Genomic DNA, 21,571 nt, shown 5'->3' on the forward strand with positions numbered 1-21,571 from the left:
TGGTTCCCAGAGACAGGAAGCAGCAGCTGTCCGTCCGTCCGTCTGACCTCTCGGTGTCAGACTGGGAGTCTGAGAGGAGAAGGGGACTCCCCGGAAAATGTTGGTTGGAACTCACTCACTCACTTCATTACAATCTAAAACGGCAATAAATTAGGATTGCGAGACCTCCCGGCGTACATATAAGGACTACAGCCAATTACAGCTTTGTTATGAAAAGATTTGCACTTTGCATCTCTACATTTCAGCGAATTAAACCGCCAACTGTGGGTGACAGGAAGTGGCAGCGGCGTACACTTCACCCTCTGGAGAATTTTTAAAAAATTTTTTACTGTGACACCTAATAGAATTATAGGTTTTTAATTTAAAGAAAAAAAATTGAGAGACGATAGTACTAACAACTGATGCGTGACTGCAAATGCAGTTCTTCTTCAATAGAAAACAAAGCTTTGGATTCCCCTGGAAACATTTTAATGTCACAGTGTTGGTTAAATCATAACTTTGATAAAAAAAACAACAACATTTTGATTGCAATGTTGATCATTCTGCTGTCAAATTGATTGGCTGCAAACATAATTCGTTCAATGTACAATAAAGAAACAGAGGTGACTTCATAAAGGTGCCCCCTAGAAGAGAGCGAGTGAAGCTGGTGTTGGGGCGCAGGCGAATCGATGGATCATCTTCGTTCGTCTATTCTGTAATCAATAAAGCACCTTTGAAAACAGCAGTCACTACAGCCAGTAAATACAGTGCATAGGTGAGTTCGCTCGTTAGCATATTTCCCGCCTCGTCGATCCGTATGTAGAAGCGTCTCTTGTGCCTCCGGGCGGTTCAGAATTCTGCATGTGGCCCCTCGGACGTGAAACCTTTTTTTCCCCTTCGTGTTGATTTTCATTTTTGACTGTACAGAGTGCGAGCTGGCCCGTTGTAACAGAATTATACAACAAACAAACAAACAAACAAACAAGAGAATAACATGTAGAAGTCTGAGTGAAGAAGCAAACTGGTATGTGAACACGATCAGTAATCCACATTAAATGTAGATTAAAACTACAAGTATTTATTAACGTACTGGACGTGCGGGCGGCATGGCTCAGGGGTAGAGTGGCCGTCCAGCAACCGAAGGGTCGCTGGTTCGATCCTCGACCCCGGTGACCATGTCAAAGTGTCCTTGAGCAAGATACCGGACCCCCAATTGCTCCTGATGAGTAGGTTGACGCCTTGCATGGCAGCCTCCACCATCAGTGTGTGTGTGTGTGTGTGTGTGTGTGTGTGTGTGTGTGTGTGTGAGACGACACTGTAAAGCGCTTTAGGTGCCGCTAAGGTAGAAAAGTGCTGTATGAAATTGAGTCCATTTACGCGTGCTGGGAATAAATGACGTGGTATCGGCATGAAGCAGGTCGCCTCTGAGGTGTCTGACTGATTTTTGCGGCGACAGTTTTAATGATCTCGGGTTCGCTGTGCTGTCAGAATCTCAGCAGGCAACCTTCAGGGGTCCCAGTGTCAAAAAACGCACAAGAGCCAAAAGGCTAAATTGAGGGACCGGATCCAGCTGATGTGTGTTGGCCTCCAGTCCAGGGATACAGGAAGCTCCCCGCAATCCCAGCTTATATTTCAATATCACACTGTGGTTTGTTTTTGCCTGTCTGCCAGAAAATGCCCCCCCTCCCCCCACCGCCACCGCCATTTCCCAAAAGTTTGTACAATTAAAATGTCACTTCCATGAAAGGTACTCCAGTCTAGGACAGCAGCCCCGTAACTACGCCCTCAAAAGTATTTACTGTTTGGAGGAGGAGGGGAAAGACAAAAACAAAGAGTGTGTTCACGCCCTGCAGACAGTTTTCAGAAGCACTTTTGTTGTTATTGGATGTGATTTTTTTTCAGCAATGAGAGGTAGCACAACATTCTTCAACCATCCCAGCGCCTCTCAACCCTCAGCCAAAACAAGAAAATAATCACAGCACACAAAATGCACACAAGAGATGTTTAAAATTGTGTAACAAAAGAATTTTCCAACATGGCTGCCACGGAACGTGAAAACAATAGGTACGGAGCCCCGGTGAGGACATGGACAGGGGAGAAAAGTGATGGTTGAGGGAAGAGGGGGAAAAAAGAAGTATTTTTGTGAAAACCCACAAAAGTTTTGCAAGAATCTCCAAAAATGACATGTGGTGTGAAGAGTGTGAAAGTAAATGATGGTTGAATAAAAAAAAAATGTAAAAAAATTCAGTGGGATTATTTTTTTTTCAACCATGTCCCCCCCCCCCCCCCCCTGAGGGTTCTGCATTTAGTAAAGTATCTCGGTTCATTTTATTTTTTTAAACTGCTCAAAGTTTCACAGGATTAAGGGAAACTTCTTGAGTTACAGTGACGGTTGTGGTGGTTACGGGGACAAAAACACAGCACACGCTTCTGCAGATAGACGCTGCATACTGATGGGCTGTGACGAGCCAAAGCTACGGTTGAGGGCTGCTTAAGTTCAGGCATGGAAAAACGTTCGTCAAGGCTTCGCTAAACTCGGTAAAACTCCGTTTTTTCAGTTAAATGTCACATTTGAACCGAGCCGTAGGACAGTAACTTCTCCGAGAACTGTTTCCATAAATACCGTATTTATTTATTGTTGTGATTTTTCTTTTTTTTCTTTTTTTTTTAACTTGCGCGTGAAATAGAATAATCGCGTGTGCGCGTGTTTGTGAGAGGGGGGGGGGGCGACAGGCAGATGGACACACACTTACATCTTCGTGTCTCACTTGAATTCGTGTTGAAACTGTTGACCAACAGCAGCTCTGTGCGTGTGTGTGTGTGTGTGTGTGTACGCGCGCGCTTATACGTATACATATATATTGAACGATGCGGCGCGAGATCACCATCCCACAGAGCGCGAGCAGCGGGGAAGCGCGCCAATCAAAACTGCGTCACAATTATTTCTCTCTCTCTCTATCTTTCCTCCCTTCTTCTTTCTTTTTTGACGTTTTCAATCTCTTTCTGACCGACGGGGGAAACGACACGGTAACTGCGGCAACATGAGAAGCTTCACGACAAACTTTCTTCTGTCTGCGGTTCTTCTGGTTCAGCTGGTACCTGCGCAGGTAACTCAACCAACACACCTCACCGGTCATGCTAATATCAACCAAAACCCACGAATTTTCTGCGTTTAAAAAAAAAATAAAATCAGAATTTAGTAACTTCCCTTTATTTTAAAGGGGGCAGCCAATCAGTAATGTAATTGTTATCAAATTAAAAACCAGAATTGATCTTAAAAGTCACATTTTAGATGCTTTTTTGGTAAAGATATAATTTTTTAGATTTTTTTTTTTCAAGCTCTTTTTTTTTTTTTTTCCCAGTGACTCAAATGTAACTCATACATGTGGAGCCAGCAACTCTTGAGAGGGCACATCCCCAAGCCGGCTGTGTTTTAATTGAAGATGTCGTTATTTGTGGGCTTTGGGGACATGTTTGCAGTGGTGTGAACAGACAGCAGAACTCCTGCATGCTGAGATCAACATACCGAGTTAGGTACCCGGGGTGTAAACAAATATATGAATATATATGGTTTGATTTCTAGATGTGCATCAGTTCATTGGAGAAAGTGACGTCCGCTCAAACAAACGCTGCTGTTCTCTGCAGCTCCTCTGGGTCTCTGGGATTTCGCTCTAAAAGCATCTCACCTCAGGCAGATACAACATCCAGCCGTGAAAATGCAGTGAAGAGACACCTCGCTGCAGCTTTGCTCTTTGAGCCTCTCCCCGCTAACAGCAGATGGGGTGGCAAGAATGAACGTTTAGCATTTGAAATGTTAACCCCTTGGATATCTTTCTCTCACGCAGAGTTGCTCAGGTTTTATCCAGACCGTCAATCCCCAAATCATGAGTGGAAATCTCACTTACGATCACACTGGCGCAAACCTGTCACTGTGGCAGTTCAGGTGCGACGGATCGGTTCGAAACCGCGCTTTGCTGGGTGACAGAGTCGTCTTGAATGTCACTGTGTGTGAAGAATCATACACACGCAGGTTAACTGACTTAAGATAGGCGCCATCATCCGTGGCTCTGGGCTGAGCTTCCTAAAGCTTCAGGTAAGATGTAGTCATGATGATGTCATCAGGGTTATGTGAGGTAACATCCTGTTGTTGGAACTTGAACCACTCTAGGGTCTAAAGAACTGGGATATCTGGACTTCTGCAGTGGGCATGTTGTTGTTTTTTCTTTTTCTTTTTTAAGTCTCCTCAAAGCCTGATGCTTCATTGTTAGGAAGCAAAGGCCCCGTGAACAGAAGTCTGAGTCCTAATAGTTTCTACGTTTTTAGGTGTCTCTGGTAGGAAGACATCATTTTCTGGAAGGACTGGCCTCAGATACTGATCAGCGTCAACATGAGCTCATGGTGCTGACAGTGCGTAACGCCCTGCACAACTGAGCAAACACACCAGGGACGCCGGCTAGTCTAGTTAGCGCTCTGCTAACAGATATAGATGAGTAATTTACTTGTGTCAGCCTTTCCAAATGTTACCAGAGCAAATGGATCACATTATGGTTGTGAAGTTTGTCAATTTGGTGTTTTATTTTGTTTTTTTGTTTTAGCTGGGAGGGGGGGGGGTATTAACTTAAAAGCGCCACAGTTAAACGCAGGGTTGTAAAAGCCATGTGTGACATTTAGAAACCCATGTTTCCTTCCATCGGGGTTCTCAGAGTCATAGGATTGAGGAATTTGAAAGAGACGTTGATATCCAAAAAGAAAAAGTGAGCCAACATCAACTCTGGTCAATTTGTCGCTCACCAGTGGAGAGCGTGACCTTGCGGGATCTTGACAGGAACCCATGCTGTGCCGTGTTCCTGCTCTCCTCTGTCTCAACTCTGTTCTCGGTGTGTTAAAACTCCCCCGAGTGTGGGCAGAAGCTATTCGTTGCTGTTATTCTTTTCATACTTTCAAGGTTTTCGCTTCTTGCGTCAACAAGATATCCTAGTATTTCAAACAGATTGTTCTTATTCTGTTGCTGCTGGGCTCATTTTTGCTTCAAGCGGTCCTGACACTTTTTTGTCACCACCTTCATTTTGTCACAAGAGGGCACTGTGCAACTGTTGTATTAAGTTTTCCGAGCCTCTGCAACCTTTCATTTTTTTTACAACATGTTTGGCATTTGAGTTTATGAAATAAAACTGGATAATTTTTTACTTTTTTTAAAATATATTTTATGCAGATTTCTCCCTCTCCAGAGACGGGCCACTCAAGAGGTAAGTGTAGCCCGTTAGAGGTTAAAGGGACAGTTCACTCAAAAATGAAAATTCAGTCACCCATCCCTTCAATCCCCACTTGACCCACCATCTAAAGATTCGCCTTGCCCTGCAGTGATGAGCTTGTTGGAGGTGTTGGGGAAGAGTGCATGTCAGCCAATGGAGCAGCTGGTGGATGTGGAGCAGGGGTACCCCAGAGATCTGGAGCCCATCTACATCCCTGACTGTGTCCCACTTCTGCGATGTTCCGGTTGCTGCATGGATGAAACCCTTGAGTGTCAACCTACCCTTGAACGCAACATCACTATGGAGGTGCGCTTGCCTCCTATCGGACATTTTTCATTGCGGAGGTAGATAATCACACGCGGATTCTTTTGTTCTGACTCTCAGGTGATGAAGATTCTACCCATGAAATCTATTCAACATGTGCAGCTCACCTTTGTGGAGCACCAGCAATGTGAATGCAGGTACATCATGGAGAATTAGCGCTTCGAAAGAAGCTGCAAACTGAGATGTTTCTCCCAACTAACCGCTAGATGTTTGTGCTTTGTAGACTCGGGGAGAACCAGCTAACTCAGGAAAGGTCAGTAGATCAGTGGGTTCCCAAGCTTTGCAGCTTGGGGCCTCCAGCGTAAAGGTTCCAAAGACTCCTGACCCCCACCAGCCTCGGTAGTTGAAGTGTTGCACACAGGGTGCAGCTCCTTTTATCCACATTTTCAAGTTTGCGCATTGAAAAAAACCTGAGTGGGAAAAGTGAAAATATGACTAGGATTTTTAAAAATAAGAATTAATGCTCACATATCACAAAAGATACATGCAGATAAATGCATTGGAAACAGTTCTGGCAAATACATGACGACCTGTCCTTTAGTCACAGCCACTTTGTCAGGGCTGTGAGCAAAACTCCTCCGGTTCTAAACTCCACTTCCACTGTGAGTCAGTAAAGTTTGTACAGCGGTAGAAGGGAATCAATGCACCGCCTACTGCTCATCTTGATGAACTAACTTCTACAATTTTCCCTTTTTTTTTAAGTATGAGTGAAAATTTGGCTAAAATTCATGATCCATTTGGATGGAAACCTGACTATAAATACACTTAAAGGCCTATAGAAACACAAAACGTCAGCTGCTTTGTTTTTTTTTTGTAGTCGTGATAACATTATGTTTATCTTAGAAACGAGGCCTTTTATAATTTCTCAACCTTGAAGCTCCTGAAGCTGTATCTCGTGAACCCCCCAGGGGATCCCAATCCCCATTTCGGGAAGCCTTAGAGTAGTTGAACACTTGAACTAGGAGATGTGAACCCACTTAGTTTCATCATTGCTCTTTACTTTTCCTCCACAGCAGCAACGAGGCTACGACGCACCGACCTCGCAGGAGGAAACACAAGAAGACAGCCAGCGGATGCAGCAAGTAAGAGAGTCCACTCTTTGGGGTTTCTGCATAGACTTGTTCTGACTTCCAGGAGACTTAGCGCTTTTCTCCGGACCTCCTCTCCACTCTCACTCTGTCCCGGAGTGAACTCTGTAGTCTCACTCACAGCTGGACGAGGCACCCAGGTGGTGGTTATAAATACAGCGGTGAGCTTCGGGACAAACCTCCATGTCTCCAGTGGAAACAGGAGCTGTTGTAACTTTGTGTAGCCATGGAGAAAAATAAACTTTGGAATTTCTTTGTTACCCCCACCAAGGAGGCTGTCTGTCTTTCTGTCTGTCTGCCAGCAGGATTCCACAAAAACCATGAAGGCAACTTTCACCAAACTTGGTGGTGGAGGGGTGTAACGTGGGCCAAAGAAGAGTAGTTATAGCGCCACCTAGTGGAGTCAGGAAATGACATGGGCCTTTTTTTTTTACATTTTGGTGTACTCCTCGTGGGTTGACTGTCTCCTTCTCAAATTAGGTCACAAACACCTTAAGAACTTGCTGATGTGTCACAGCAAAGACGGTGACTTTTTGTTCGTCAATGTTACCGTGGCGAGGCAGCAAATTTTGACATTACACAACACTGTGGGAACTGGACTCCACGTAGTCAGAGGTTTTCCAGATCCCACACATTTGGTGAGAGTCCAAGCCTGAAGACATCTAGAGGTGAATTAAAATCTTAGTCACAGCGCCACCTAGTGGGTGGAGGAGGTACGGCTGGTGTAACAAACATTATTAAATTTGAATCAAAATTAGGGGTTTAACTCCCCCTCTACCCCTCACGATTGAGTTTGGGATGGCACTCAGTATGAGCAATGCTCCACAAGATCCTGCAAAACACACACACACACACACACAAATGTTAAACATTTATTTCACTTTTCTCCACACTGTCACACTGCCAAGGACAGATGACCATTAAAGGCAAATAAACCACCAGCCACTCGTGGCAGCTACCATGTGAGGCCACAGCTCTTTTACAGCAGATAAATCCACCAACTGAGGACTGTTAGCATGTCACACCTCAAGGATGCTACAAAGGAAATAAGTGGGCTCCATCTTGCAGGATATAATATTGGCGTGTTACGTTTTTTCCCCTGTATCTGTCGGTTTGTCTGCAGTGATTACGTTAAAAACTACCTGGCTGTCGGTCAGCCATGGCGAGCGGTGCAGCACGGGCCAAGCAAGCATTTAATTATGGGGCAGATGAATTTAACTTGATACATGTCTGTTTTTTTTGTTTTTTTTTTTAACACTGGCTTGGACCGAGGTATGAGCTCTACAGAGTGTCCCTTTAGTTTATTCTCTGGGACAGACACGTCGCGTCTACCTCTGTTTATCATCTAATTACTATTAAAAACCTGTGCTTGCATAGTACTGCATTTTTCATGCCAGTATAACATACAGTAACTGATAATAAACTGCAATAAAATGCAACGACAATGACAATGACCTTTTATTTGACACTATTTCTTTATTTTTTTTAAAATTCTGTTGATCCTGTTTGGAGCAAGGACAGACACAAAAGAATGTTTTCACAGTGGAAATAAATGGAGGAAACAGATCGACAGTCACAAAACAAGAAGTTCATTTGAACCATAATGGAAAACTTCAGCAAGGGACCAGTTATTTCTGGTGATGTTGTATTAGGAAGTGTGGATGAAAGGAGCATTCAGCACTGCCCTTCGTCTTCTTCTCTGTTCATAAACTGACCACTGTACTATCTGCTAACAAAAATAAACCAGAGCGTAAAGGAGTAGGACCATTAAAACTGTAGAATGTGGAAGAATAATGCCACAAAGTGTGTAAGTAATCCTAGCCTAGACGAATGTTATGGTCTCCATTTACTTACTGCATTGTCTGCACTGCAGATCAAGAAAGGGAAAAAAAAGTGGTATTTTTCTTCTTCGGGGGGGGGGGGGGCGGGGGGAGAAACGATGTGATGCTTGAAGTGGGATCAATGATTACGGGTTCTGCTGGGGGGGGGGGGGGTCGCTACTCTTATTGTCGCCGTTGTGTTTCTTCAGTTCAATTCAATCAATTCGGCCTCGTTCCTGGAGGACGATTCTGAAGCAGCGTTGAGGGCAAACACAAACAGAGGAAAACCCCAATAAGCAGCAAGAGTGGAAAAAGTAAACGTGAGATTTTCACTTGTCCTTTGTGCAGCTCTTTCAATGAGCTCTAGAAATAAATGACTTACTTAGTTCCTGACTTTATGGTGCCTTCGCCTCATCTACCCACGTTAGAGATCGTCAATAACTTGAATAACCCGGTGTGGAACCCTTGAGAGGATAGACATTCCCTCTGATGGCTTCAAAGTAATTGTTTTGGATTTTAGCCCACTTGTCCAGAAGAACTTTCTCCTTTATTACTCCTGCAATGAACAGCTCCTTCTCAAAGAGGATCCGAGGGACCTCTGAACCCTGTAGGCCTCTGGACATGTGCCCTGGAGGTGGAGCAGACGGGTCCTCTGATCCAGTCTGAATGTTTAAGATCCGTGTGTCTCGCTGCGCTGGCGTCAGACTCCGCTTGCGCTTAGTGGCCAGCTCGGAGAAGGGACTGGGATTCACGTTCGAAGTGGTAAAGCTGCCACTGGCTTAATGAGCGGTTGTTTAGGTTTAGGGAACGATTGTCCAAGAATTAGTTCCTCCAGAAATATTGGAACAAGCGACAAGAGAGAAAAGGAAGTTTTAGCTCATTACGTGACTTCCACATGGATTCTCAACATCACGACAGCTGTTTCTGTTTCTGTTTCTGTTTTATCAGCACAAAAACATAAGAGGCTAAATTTCGACAGCCTTCGTGGAGGGGTGTAACACGGCCTGAGGACAAACTCATTATATTTATGCTCAGATTCACTGAATATCGTGGAAAAATAGCTTTCTTTTTTTTGCATTTGGTTTGGCCGAACTCACCTATACGCTCCACAAGTGGCCACCAGTTCACCGTCTGTCTGGTCTTCCGTAGCGATGCAAAGCAACATTGCCGGAGAATCTAATGTTTTCCTCTTTGGAGGTTGAAAACGGCCTTTTTTCTGAGTGATCGATGGTTCTAGTGATCCTTTTATCCAAAACTCCTGCAGCAGTTCTGTCTTAGAGAACAACAAAAAAAAGAAGAAGCTTGAATTAATTTCCCGCATAAAAAAGGCTGAAAATATCGAATCTATAACATATTCACTTTATTGTTTTTAAACGAATTTAATTTCTTAAATATTTGTCTTTCCAGATGCCCGGTTCCTGAAAACAAGATTCCCATTTCCTGAGTAAACAACAGCATGTAACGATTCATCTTCTACTTCTGTCCCAACAACTTCCGTCATCCCGTGCGTCCTTCAGACATCTGATTTCGCATTTCGCTTGTGCTTTTTGTTTGTCTGCCTTTTGATTAAACAAGCATATAAAACTCATTTGTCGCTGACTCCGGGCCAACAATCCCTTGTCAGTTTTCATTTAAATAATCCTGTGTCTTTTGTGTGGGATTTTAAAAATAGGATAAAACAGTAGGGGACGTTGCCAGAGATAATGGGTGGAATGCTTAAGGCGAATCAGCTGCCAAGGAGGAAAGGATTAAGGCCGCCATCAGTCCTGGGATCTTCGCTGATCAACTGTCGGATCAATTACTTCCACGGAGAGGCCAGCCAGGTGGCGTCTCCATGACCTCGGGATTCACTGTGACAAAATCACTCATGGCGTTAAAAATAGCCCAAATAAATGTCTGGGTCTGTGCAGGAAAACAACTTGAAACACCATACTAAAATCCTTAAAGCACCACCTTCTCCCTCATTAAACATCGCAGATGGTATCAATGTAGAAATGTCAAAATTCTTTCATTTCACATGTTCAACTGCTGGTCACGAGATGCCTCCTACTACTTCCCTCAAGTCCATTCTGTCTTTTTTTTTTTTTTTTGCACTCGAGGCTTCATATTTCATTTTTGGACCAGGATCAGCTTTCAAACCATTTAACAAATCATACTCGTGAGACTGCTTCAGTTTGTCCAGCAAGCACTGAGAGGTGCCGTACTTTTTTCTTTTTTTTTCACCAATGGGAGCGTAAACTCTGGACTTCGATGCATCTTACACACAACATTCAACTGCGGGAACAAGTAGAAAAACACATTTTCCACTGGAGGGGGTCTTTACTGCGATGCGTCACCCAAAAAGTGTTTTTTTTTCCTACTGGAGCACCCTAAAAAAGAGGTGTTTTGAATTCATGATGTTGTCTCTCCCCTCTCCCACCCTATCTTTCCCCGTTCTCGTCCCTGCTACCTATACGATGCCTGGCCTCTCCGCATTCTGCTGTCACGAATGCGGTGGTGAACAAATGTCCGTCGTGAGCTCAAGAAACCTCAAAGAAACTCGGAGAGCAAAACACACTTTTTGGGGTGAAGTATCTTCAGCAAGTATTACTACTGTCTCCTGCACCGCTATAGAAGCACACGTCTGTGTGACTGCAGATGTAGACGTGTGCTATTAATTATTAACTGCGTTTTTTATGATAAACATTACTGAATCTGCTTAAATATAGGACACGGTAACTTGTGTTCTAAAATACACCCTAAATACGTTTGTTGTCCTCACTCTCATTAAGGATACAGTGAGATGCTTATCTAGTGAGGCCAACTAGTCCATCCACCCATCCATTTTCTATATCGCTCATCCTTTAAGGGTCACAGGGGCTGGAGCTTAGCCCAGCTAACACTGGGTGAGAGGCGGGGTTCACCCTGGACAGGTGGCCAGTCGCCACAGGGCCACCAGGACGCAATTAGGGGCTCAGTATCTTGCTCAAGATTACCTGGACATGGTCTGTGGGGGAAGAGAGGATCGAACCAGCAACCCTTCTGTTGCTAGACGGCCACTCCACCTCTGACTTAACCCCCTTGGCTGTGTAGTCACACACTCTGAATGAAGAATACAAGAGGTTACTGGTTGGTGAAGATCATGAAAGTGTGGTTTAAAAAAAAAAAAAACCAAAACCTTCCTCATTAAATACTTCAAACTTGGATAAACATCAGATAACTTCTAGTTAATAAAACTTTTTGGTAATGTTTAACACTTTTTTTTTTAATTTGTGGTCAGCTTTCCATTAATTGTGCTGTTCTCACTCTGTGCAGCGGCGCTTTTATTGCGTCTTTAGTACCGCAGTTAGGAGCAGCGTGCCTGCACGTGAGAACGTTTTGTTCAGGGCAGCGTTTTGTTTACCTCTTCAACATGCGGTAGCTCTCTCAGTTTAGCTTAGCTGCGGGACAACCCAGGCTATTATATAATACACCACAATATTGTACTCAAAACCCCACGTCACTCGATTCCCCCGATGGCACATTCGATATGCCTGTCGAGTACACCTCCTGACTGCTCCGCGAACACAATGTCCTCAACTTGCCACACATTTGGCAGCGGTCACGTTTTTCAGCTGCTGGCTGCGTCGGCCAATCAGAAGCGCGGAATTCTACAACATGGGCGGATTTAGCTGCGCGGCGGGTGTGACGTCTACGCTACTCCAGAGAAAGCCACGCCCATTCCCGAATTGCCAAATATGGCACAGTGGAGCTAAGGAATATCCTGTGTGTTTTCTATTGACGTTGTCTTTTGGGAACGATAGTCGGAGTGTCGGGAAGACATTAACGACCAGATGAGGGTGATTACTTCGTTTTTCAGCTTTCAGAGGACGGTTGAACGGGGGTTGTTAACGGCTGTTCCCACCATGACTCGCATGTGACCGACGGGCAGGGGGAGGGGCGGTCGGTCTCGTGTGTTGTACCGTGGAACGCCGAGTTCTGGGCAACGTAGCAGCACCAGCAGCCACACCAAGGCGGAGCACTAACGGTAGACGTCTTCAGCCTGTCTTTCAGCGACCAGTTTCTGCGGACATCGACGTTTGAGCAGCGCCAGGGAAAAGTACGCATGGGTTTTTGTGTTTTTTTTTGTGTGTGTTTATTTACCTCCGTTTTTGTGGTATTTTATTTATCCGCGCTCCTCATTTAACGCTAACGGCTAGCTTTGATGTTAGTGTGCGGACAAGCTAACGCCAGTGCTAACCTACATTCCTCGCTCGGGAGGTATTCAGTCGCTTTTTAAATTTTTTCACATTTCAATAAAGTGAATTGTGTCAAACTAAGAGCGGGCATAGCGTCCAGTACTTTTGCACTATCCTGTGTAACTTTAACCGAAGCCAAGACTTTCAGCGCTGCACAATTAACAGAAATGTAATCAAACTGCCTGCTGACATTTCGGAACCGCAGGACGGCGCAGTCACAGTGGTTACAACATTGGTTAATTGTATTTCTAACTACCGTTTCAGATTAAGGCTGGGTAATATTGCAGTGTCATGTTGACATTGTGATATTATCGTAAATATTGTCCCTACAATGCGGGTATTAGAAACAAGAATCAACCGATGATTGCAGCTTGATGTTCCACTGTAGTGAATATTAAGATTTCCATGCCATAATGTACTGCAAGATAAGTCTGCTTTTAAATTGAATGTAAAATGGAAAGTTTCTTTAAGGACAGTAAATGTTGATATGTAGACTATGAATACCGTTACTAGCTGAGTAATAGTGCCACAACGTCCTGGTATTTGGCCAAAACAGTTATGATATTTGATTTTGTCCGTTCTGCTCAGCCCTAAATTGAATCTTGTGTAGCTGCAGAGATGTCCTGGCTGCACATGTCACTCTGCAGCCTTAGAAGACAACTTCGGTTGATGTACATCCCAACAAACGTCACAACATTATCACTTAAATTATTTTTTTTTTAATTTTTCAATGAATGAATGAGAGTAATGTCACCGTTATATTTCCTTTGCAATACTTGCAGTATCACTCAAAATATTGTCAGTTAGTTATTTTTTCAAATTCATGCAGCTCTAATCATGAAAGCTGAATATGTATTAGGATGAGATGTTTGCAGTACAGAATTAGTAAAATAGCAAAAGCTCTGTGTTATGTTATTGATCCTGTCCGGCTCTAATTGAATGTCATCCAATTCCCATTGTCTCACATACAATAGGGCAAAACTCCCCCCTCTGCCGGTGACATGAAACGAAGCTCTACTCCATGTGATCTATTGATTTACAGATCTACCGTCTACCTGATATGCAGATGTGGTCGTTGTGAGAGTGTATCGCACCAGGGACATTGAGAATTCAGCAGGGAAGAAGATGAGTGCTAAGAGGAAGGCAGATTGTGACTCAAGGACAACAAACAGACCACGCGTCATGAAGTCCGGGCACTCGAGAGCCGATTCTGAGAGAGACTCTGGATTCTCAGGTTTGACCTCAGCCGCCCTGCAATTCTGGGCTTTTAAATTAGTCGTCTTTAATCATTCACCGCTCACTCCTCTTCCTGGTCCTCAGATGCTAGCTCAGAGCACACAAGCACCATGGACACCACAGACTCAGAGGACTCACCACGCCCGTTTGTGCAACAGGGTCCGCAGGCTTCTACCTCGGGGCCCAAACCGTCACAACTGGCTGTGGTGGGAGGCTCCTACTCAAGTCTGTCTCCCATGATCATCATGAACAACGTTCTCCTAAAACAGGTACTAACCATCTTATAAAATGGTGTGTTCATTCTGTCAGTCCTTACTCTGCTCAGAGTTTCAGCCCAAAACCTTTAAGTGTGCAGTGGTATGTTCGGGTCAGGACAGGAAGGTGACATGGCTGCTTTATTGCGCCTGTGTTTAACTTGAGCCTATCTTCACTTTCAAGTCGCAGCTGCCTGGAATGTGTCGCTAAAAAAGTATGACCGTTCACATATTTTAAAGACTGCTTGCTGACCAGCAGTGGAGAAGGAAGTTGGCTTCATTTGAATGGATTAAGAATGACATTTTTTCCACATTCTGTAATTATTCTGCTCCCTAAGATGAAGTTTTTGGCTGGAAAAACAAAGAGTTAGTTCATCATTGAATCATAGTCATTAGTCAGATTTCCATCCAAATTCTGAGAACATCTGCAAGAGAAAGTATATGCAGATTTCAGTCTTTTACTTTTATGCAAATGTTCGCTGTTTGTACATTGAGGTAAGCAGTAGATGGCGTGCTAATTCTCCTGCCTGCCACTATAAAAGAGGGAAGTGCAGCAAAATGATGTAAATAAGAGAGCAGTCAAACCTGGAATGGAGGAAATGGAAATGACAATGGAAACCAGGAGTTTTTAGTTGCTAATATTACAGCCGTGTGCTCTCGGGTGAATTCTAGTCACAGTCCTGACAACCACGACGACTGATTGAAGTACTCCATCATTTATTCACCCAATCTGTTTCCATGGCATTAATTTGCATGTATTTATGTTTTTATTAACCACCTCTCCTTGAGCTTAAAGATAAAATGCGTTTAAAAAGAGCTGGATGGAAACACGCCTTTTTTAGTCCGTCTTAGTTTGTTTGTTGAGTTGAGGAGGTTGCGGTCTCACTCATGCAGGTTGGTTTTGTTTGTCTGTCTGTCAGAAGTACTACGCAAAAACTACCACAGCGATCTGGATGAAATTTTGTGAAAAGATGCCTTGTCGAGCAAGAATGAACTTGTCTGGAGGTCTATCGCCTGCTAGAAGCAGGAATTTGCTTTCTTCGCTATTTCAAGAAATGTCATCTTTGGAGTTTTTTCTTGTAAATATTCTGATATATGTGATGGTTTCAGTCATGTGATGATGTATAATAGAGGAGTTTTATCTGTATTTAGGTCACTTTATTCTGGTCTTCCAGCCTCATGAATTTGGGTTGTGCGCCGCTCAACTTTTTTAACCACATGCCTCTATTGATATTGGGTTATAAAATTGACTTCACTGACTCACAAATAGACAGAACACAGGGATTAGATGAGAGGCTGAGTGCAGACATAGTTAATACATGTGACTATCAAGTTCTTTTCAATGTAATCTGCTGCTGTGGCTGTTATCTCATGCCCTCTTTCCCAGACAAGGAGCGTAGTCTTATTTTTGAAGGCATCAAAAGAAAGAAAGAAAGTTCACTGTCCTGCTCTGATAGCATTTAGTGTTCATTCCACCATCTTGAACCACAAGCCAGCGCTGTTTGTACTGAGACCATCATGTGTGGGTCCAGCAGTGTCAGGTGAGGTTCCTCTGAAGATCTCCGGGGTTGAGAAGGAGCATCAGCTGTGTGATTGAGTTCGACTAGATGGGTGCAAAACCAGAAGTTATGCTGTGATGCATTTAGGGACTCAAATTTGATTTGAGAGTCTATGTATTGCCAGCGGAAGTCAATTAGCAGAAGAGGGGTAGATGACGAAGTTCAGGGATTCAGGGACGGTTGCTGCTGGTCATTAACTAATTAACTCACATCTCTGCTTTTCTTAATTGATACACTTTCTTATCTGGAGGGTAAAAAACAAGGCTTGTGCTACATGTGTAGCCACCATTGATATCATATCATGCATTTGGTTTTCTTGTGGCACAAGTGTGACATTTGTTGTGTGTATTACTGATGGATATGAAAAAGATAATGGACGTCATTTGTGTAGTATACTTGTATATTCTTACACACATGTTTGACTTTTCATAGCCTAAATGTTTTGGGCAGGAAACAAAGCCTGACAACTCCTTGCGTAACTGTCAGCCACTTAGGCTTGTGAATAGTTTGATGTTACAAAGTGCACGCAGTGAATGTCAGAAGAGAGGAGTTAAAATGACCACCGGGGTTCACTTCCTGTCAGTAATGTTAAATTTTTATTCTGTTCAAGGAAATTTCCAATAGCACGTAAGATTAAATCAGAGCGTAATGAACATTTCATGACTGAGGGCCAATATGAGACAGTTAAATGCCTATAATGGACTCTGCTTTTTAAAGCACTCTATCATTATTCTGTTGTCATTTTAGCCTGGAGACAACCCTCCTGCTCTGAAGCCTTGGGGCTTCAGTCCTACAGTGGAGGTGGTTCAACCAGTGGTCCAACAGCCCCAGGTGGTCTTCCTCCAACCCGTTGTGTCTCGTCAGGCTTCCTCTGCCTCCAAAGAAGCCTCCAGACACCGGCGACCCAAGAAGTATCTTCCAATCCTGAAATCCTACCCCAAGATTGCTCCACATCCCGGAGACAGCTCTGGCTCCTCAGGGAGAGGAACTGCCTCTTCATCATCTTCAACTTCCTCGTCATCCTCTGTTTCAGGGTCAGAGAGAGGCAGCAGTTTTACTTCCAATCACTGGGATCATTGTCAAAGAGAGAAACAGCAGCAAAAAAGTGGCAGCTCTGGCTCGACCACTCCCATTCTCCCCGTTAGCCCCGGCACAAAATCTCCTCTACTCCAGAGCCGACTTCCTCTCCTGACAACAGAAACCAGCTCCAGCAGTAGTCCTGCTAGCGAGCGGCCTTCATCAGCTCTCAGCCAAGCTGAGCTTACCCCCTCGTTGTCTTTCACTTGCACCAGCGGTGCAAAAAACCTGACACCCCTTGACCTCCGGTCAGTCACCCAAGAGGACAGCTTATCAGTAGATAATACTCATAGTGACAGTGATGTTGATACAAAGAGGAAGCGCTTCTGCAACACATACAACATCCTGAGCAAGTCCGGCCTGCTAGACATCACGCTGCGCACCAAGGAGCTTCTCAGGCAAAACCGCCGCACCCAGAATGACCTAGACCGGCTAAAAGAACACACGGATCTCTTTCTTCAGGCTCTACAGAGCGGCGACACCAGCATTTGTGTGAAGCTGCACGCCAGCCTTCAGAATGAAGACCGAGAAAAAGAGAGGGAGAGGGCTGCTCACACCAGCCTAATGGCCGACTGAACCGAGACTCATGCTGGACGGTAAATCCTCATGCTGAGATGAGGGAAGGAACGTCTGGGTAGGGGGTTGGCGCGTACTGAGACAGATGGACCGAAAGTAATGTGCTCCACAATTCACAATCCACCCCTCGGACTCTTTCACACAGTTCGCTTTGACCTACATTTGACTGCCATCTGCCTTTGGGCCCCGACACACCAAGCCAACCACAAAGGATAAAGTGTCAATAGCCTTTTCATTGTTTAAGGGTTGTAGTTTTACCCATCACAAGACTGAAGCTACTGGTGTCGGGGAATTCACCGCCAGCATGCACACAAGTTCCCCACCTGCAGGAAAGAAAATACTTCTATCCCCAGCTTGTATTTGGAATCTAGGAAATGTCACATAAAGAAAGGGTAACTTTTTTTGGCAGATTCAGGCAAACTCTGCATTATATGCTTTGATCATTGAAAACATCAGCACGCCTCCTTTTTAAATGAACATGGCAGCTGATTTTTCATCCACCCCAGAGCCAGACAAGAAGATGGATACCCTTCACTCCTGTACATGTGGAAGCTGAGACCCACAGAGATCAGCTGACTGCCAGTTAGCTTAGCACAATGAATGGTAGTTGATGGGAAGTGTTAGCATTCCTCTGCTCAGCCTCTGAAACCTCTAGTTCCTCCTCTTAAGTATCGTGTTACACATGGTTAAGGTTCAGGATCTTGATTGGTCAGGAACTAATCATCCTTGTTGTCTTTCACAAGGTTAACTCTCCGTTGTGCTGGTTGAAGTTTAGTGGCGATGCGTCAAGTCAGCGTCCAGTCAAAAAAGGTAGTTCTGCTTATGTGTCTGACTCTGAATTCATGTCTCATAATTTTATAATGAATGTCCTGCACAATCCAACACAAGCCTTCACTCAGGAGACAAATGTATTTCGGTCTTTTTGACCGATGTACGCCAACACTTCACCCCTTATCATTTATTGTGCTAAGCTAACTAGCTGGTCCTCGGGTTTGTGGGTCCTCAGAGGGCAGGAGGGTATCTGTCTCCTAGTCTGTTGGGGTGGTCTTTTAAAAAGACCTTCTAACACACTTCAATTAGAGACAACATTGGTCTTGTTCCTTCTTTAAAACGTGGCAATTGTATTCTAATCCGTTGTTTTGAGGTACACAGGTATTATCAGCTTGCTTGTGTACAACAACACAGACTTGATAAACAGGGAGGAATTATTATAATCCTAGATTTGCTACACGGAAGGGTTGGTCAAAGAGCTCTTTATAAGCCTCAACATCCATAGTTCAAGGCTAGCGTTTGCCAACAAAGACTGGGGGGGTGGGGGGGGACCCGTTGGGCTGCGGTGGACCGTTAACACACTCGCCAGTAGCAAATTGTTGGTTTGGTGTGTCAAGGCTTCAAGGTTAAACGAGGCCTGAACCAGAGCTTGTTGTTCCATCATCAACCTGATGAGATCACTTCCACTCAAACGACCTCTTGCACAGAAACATTCAGCTCGCTGGCAATCAAACCGTGAGAGGTTTGGATGGACGGCATGAAGAGACGGAGGACAAAAATGAAGGGGGGCACGTAAACTGAAATCACTGGAACGGTCACTCGTGTCTCCGTGCAGATGTAGATGATGTGTATATAATGGGAGTGGTTTATTACAGCAGTTACTGGTTATGTAATATTTGTTATTTTTGACCGGATCCATGTTGAATGTCTCCATCATCGTTTTAAACAGACAAACGTGCCTGATTTGGTCACTTCCTGCTGTATTTTTCTTCCTTTTTTCCAGCTCCGTGTTTTTAGTTTAGCATTCCCATCATGTCGACGGCAGCTGCAAATTGGCTGGAAGCTCTTTACCAGCCATTCAGACGCTTGGCTGGTTGTGTAACGGTTCGTTCCTGCTGGCCGTGTCCGTGCTACGTAGAATATCATGATGTGTTTTCATATCCACTTGGATATAAGCTATTGTGACTGAGTGCACACACTTTCTGTTTCTATAGGGGAGTTGTTTTTGTTTTTTGTCAATGGGATATTGCTGAGTCAATTAGACCAGTGGTTCTCAACCTGAGTGTCGGAACCCTCATGGAGGTCATGACAATTTCTGGGGGTTGCTTCCAGGGTGTGTGGAGAAGAACGTGAGACCAGGAACAGTTTTTACTTGTTTGTTTTTTTTCCATCTGCTTCCGGTAACAATGATACAAATGGTCTTTGCGTGGGCTGAATTGAGCGCGTGAGAGTCCGCATGTGAAAACTAGTGGATGCTTTAAAATCTATGGGAAGTTCTTCAACTAAGAGCTGTAAAACTAAACGGGCCCGGTTACATTCGCAACATGAGATTGTATTCATCAGGTTGCACACATTCACTGTGATGGGGCAGTTATTTTAAAAGTCTAAATGGAAATATTATTTTTTTTCTAAAAAGGAGGGGCAGGAAGCGATTGTTCTGAGGGTCGCCTCTCAAGATGGTTGAGAACCACAGCGCTAAGGCAAGCGGTTCTCTTCAAGACGACCAGCCGTTATGCGTCAGTGTCGCGTGTGTCGGTCCAACTGTCGCAAATCAGGAACAACAGCGCCGTTTTTGTGACGCTTCAGTAATGTTTTTCGTTAATAAACCATGGCCTTAACATCCACGTTGAGTGTCGCAGCACTTTGCTTTTGCACTAAACTACTCTTGAGCAAACTCTAATGGCAGCTGGTGGCGAATCATTTAAGGCAAAAAGTCTTAACTGAAGTGCATTGTGGGGCAGCAGAAGCACATCACCATGTATCCCTAGTCTCTGTAGTCAGGCCAACATTTACACGAGTCGTTCTGTGACATCGTCGTCTTTATTACTGGTAGTGAGGGTGTTTTTTTTTTTTTCCACGTTCTGTGTATTTAACTATGATAACGTTTGATGTAAAAATACTGTACTTAACGTTGACTTCGAACGGCTCATCGGAAACATAAAAAAGGGATGTTTTGTATTCCACATTTATCTGTGTGAATCAGAATGTAAATACAGTTTGAGGAAGATTGAAAATTAAAGCTCATGATAATTCTTGTTGCGGAAACAGAAGTTTCATACCATCGGTTCTGTTTTGATATTTGAAACCATGATCGGCTTCTGGAGAAGACGCAGAAACCCAAGATTTGTTTGCAGCTTTTATTTCGTCTCTAAATAAGCAAAACAAAAGTTCCGCAGCCTTCAATGTTTGCTCCGTACGGAAGGCACGAGAGGCTGTTCTTGTAAGCAGTTTATTTTTTTATGGCGTTATCTCGTGGGGACTAATTTTTATAGGTTTATTTATGTGATTATCACGATGCAGCGACGCTTGGCTTGTGGTTACCATCATATCCTGTCATCACAAGACGGCGAGCTACATTTTTTTTGGTTAGAAAAGATTCAGTTTATCTCATTGTCACACAAAAAAAAACAACAACAACTGGTGGTCTCATCATAAGGAGTCCAGACATGCTTATTCTTACTTTACCTGTCAGACCTGCAGCTGAAACTGATAACTTGCTGACTCAGAAACTGTTAGGCTGCTTGAAACCTGCGTGCCGCCTGCCATGCAACAGTCGGAAACTTGTCTCATGATTGTGCTTGTGGCTTCCTCTTCCTGTCCCCTTTCCTCCAGCGAGGGCGGAGGACACCGTCCTCCCTGACACGTTTGCTTTCCGCGCAGTTTCTCTGAAGGGAAAGCGCTCATCTTTGAAGGCCTCTAATGACCCTGTCTTCCGTTGTTAATTGCTTCTTTCTCGCCGTTATGATAGCGGTGTTCTACTTCCTGCAGTTACTCTATCATCCAAGCCATGCTTCAGACAGCGTGTGAGTCATCTGCTGCCTTCAAAGCTTCATTTTCATTTCATTTTCAACCAATTAAGAAGCATCTTGGGGTTTTTTTTGGACACTTTTTAAAAAAAAAATCTCTTGACTGTTTATGTTGTACTTTAACATTATTGGTTGTACTCGATCTGCTCGAAATCTCAATAAAAACTAGAGAAATGAGCGTGTTTGAGAACTTCATCAGTGTTTTGGGTGGGATGGGGACACAGTGACAGCTGACGCCTCAACACCTATCAGATTTCCCTGATGTGTGCGTTGTGGTCATGTCATGCTGTGTTTAATAATCCAGCGGTGGCAGGTTGTGTTTACACCGTCACTGGAGCAGTTGGGGGGGGGGGGGGGGGGGTTGTAGCTGAGTGTGGAGCCCCAGCAGGCTC

At 44.2% G+C, this 21,571-nt stretch overlaps 2 protein-coding genes across 5 annotated transcripts; both read left to right on the plus strand.

Moving 5' to 3' along the window:
• The first annotated feature begins 2,705 nt into the window (after window positions 1-2,705).
• LOC147243193 (snake venom vascular endothelial growth factor toxin-like) lies at window positions 2,706-10,153 on the plus strand. Of its 2 annotated transcripts, none has more exons than XM_086190277.1 (7): window positions 2,706-3,086; window positions 5,192-5,225; window positions 5,341-5,537; window positions 5,616-5,692; window positions 5,779-5,808; window positions 6,569-6,637; window positions 9,871-10,153. In XM_086190277.1, exons 1-7 carry the CDS (start codon window positions 3,021-3,023, stop codon window positions 9,905-9,907), a joined length of 510 nt encoding a protein of 169 aa, XP_086046403.1. In that variant the 5' UTR covers window positions 2,706-3,020; the 3' UTR covers window positions 9,908-10,153. The 2 variants fall into 2 exon arrangements, with proteins under 2 accessions (XP_086046403.1, XP_086046404.1); XM_086190278.1 differs by having other exon boundaries at window positions 6,572-6,637.
• Window positions 10,154-12,158: 2,005 nt separating this feature from the next.
• cipcb (CLOCK-interacting pacemaker b) lies at window positions 12,159-21,344 on the plus strand. 3 transcript variants are annotated; one of them, XM_086189172.1, is made up of 4 exons: window positions 12,159-12,541; window positions 13,655-13,914; window positions 14,001-14,185; window positions 16,477-21,344. In XM_086189172.1, exons 2-4 carry the CDS (start codon window positions 13,806-13,808, stop codon window positions 17,380-17,382), a joined length of 1,200 nt encoding a protein of 399 aa, XP_086045298.1. In that variant the 5' UTR covers window positions 12,159-12,541; window positions 13,655-13,805; the 3' UTR covers window positions 17,383-21,344. The 3 variants fall into 3 exon arrangements, with proteins under 3 accessions (XP_086045298.1, XP_086045297.1, XP_086045299.1); XM_086189171.1 differs by having other exon boundaries at window positions 13,723-13,914; XM_086189173.1 differs by having other exon boundaries at window positions 13,747-13,914.
• The last annotated feature ends 227 nt before the right edge of the window (window positions 21,345-21,571 follow it).

This window comes from Aulostomus chinensis, chromosome 20 (assembly GCF_037954235.1).
Source record: "Aulostomus chinensis isolate RoL2024-O1b breed Wild chromosome 20, RoL_Achi_v1.0, whole genome shotgun sequence".
Taxonomy (NCBI): domain Eukaryota; kingdom Metazoa; phylum Chordata; class Actinopteri; order Syngnathiformes; family Aulostomidae; genus Aulostomus; species Aulostomus chinensis.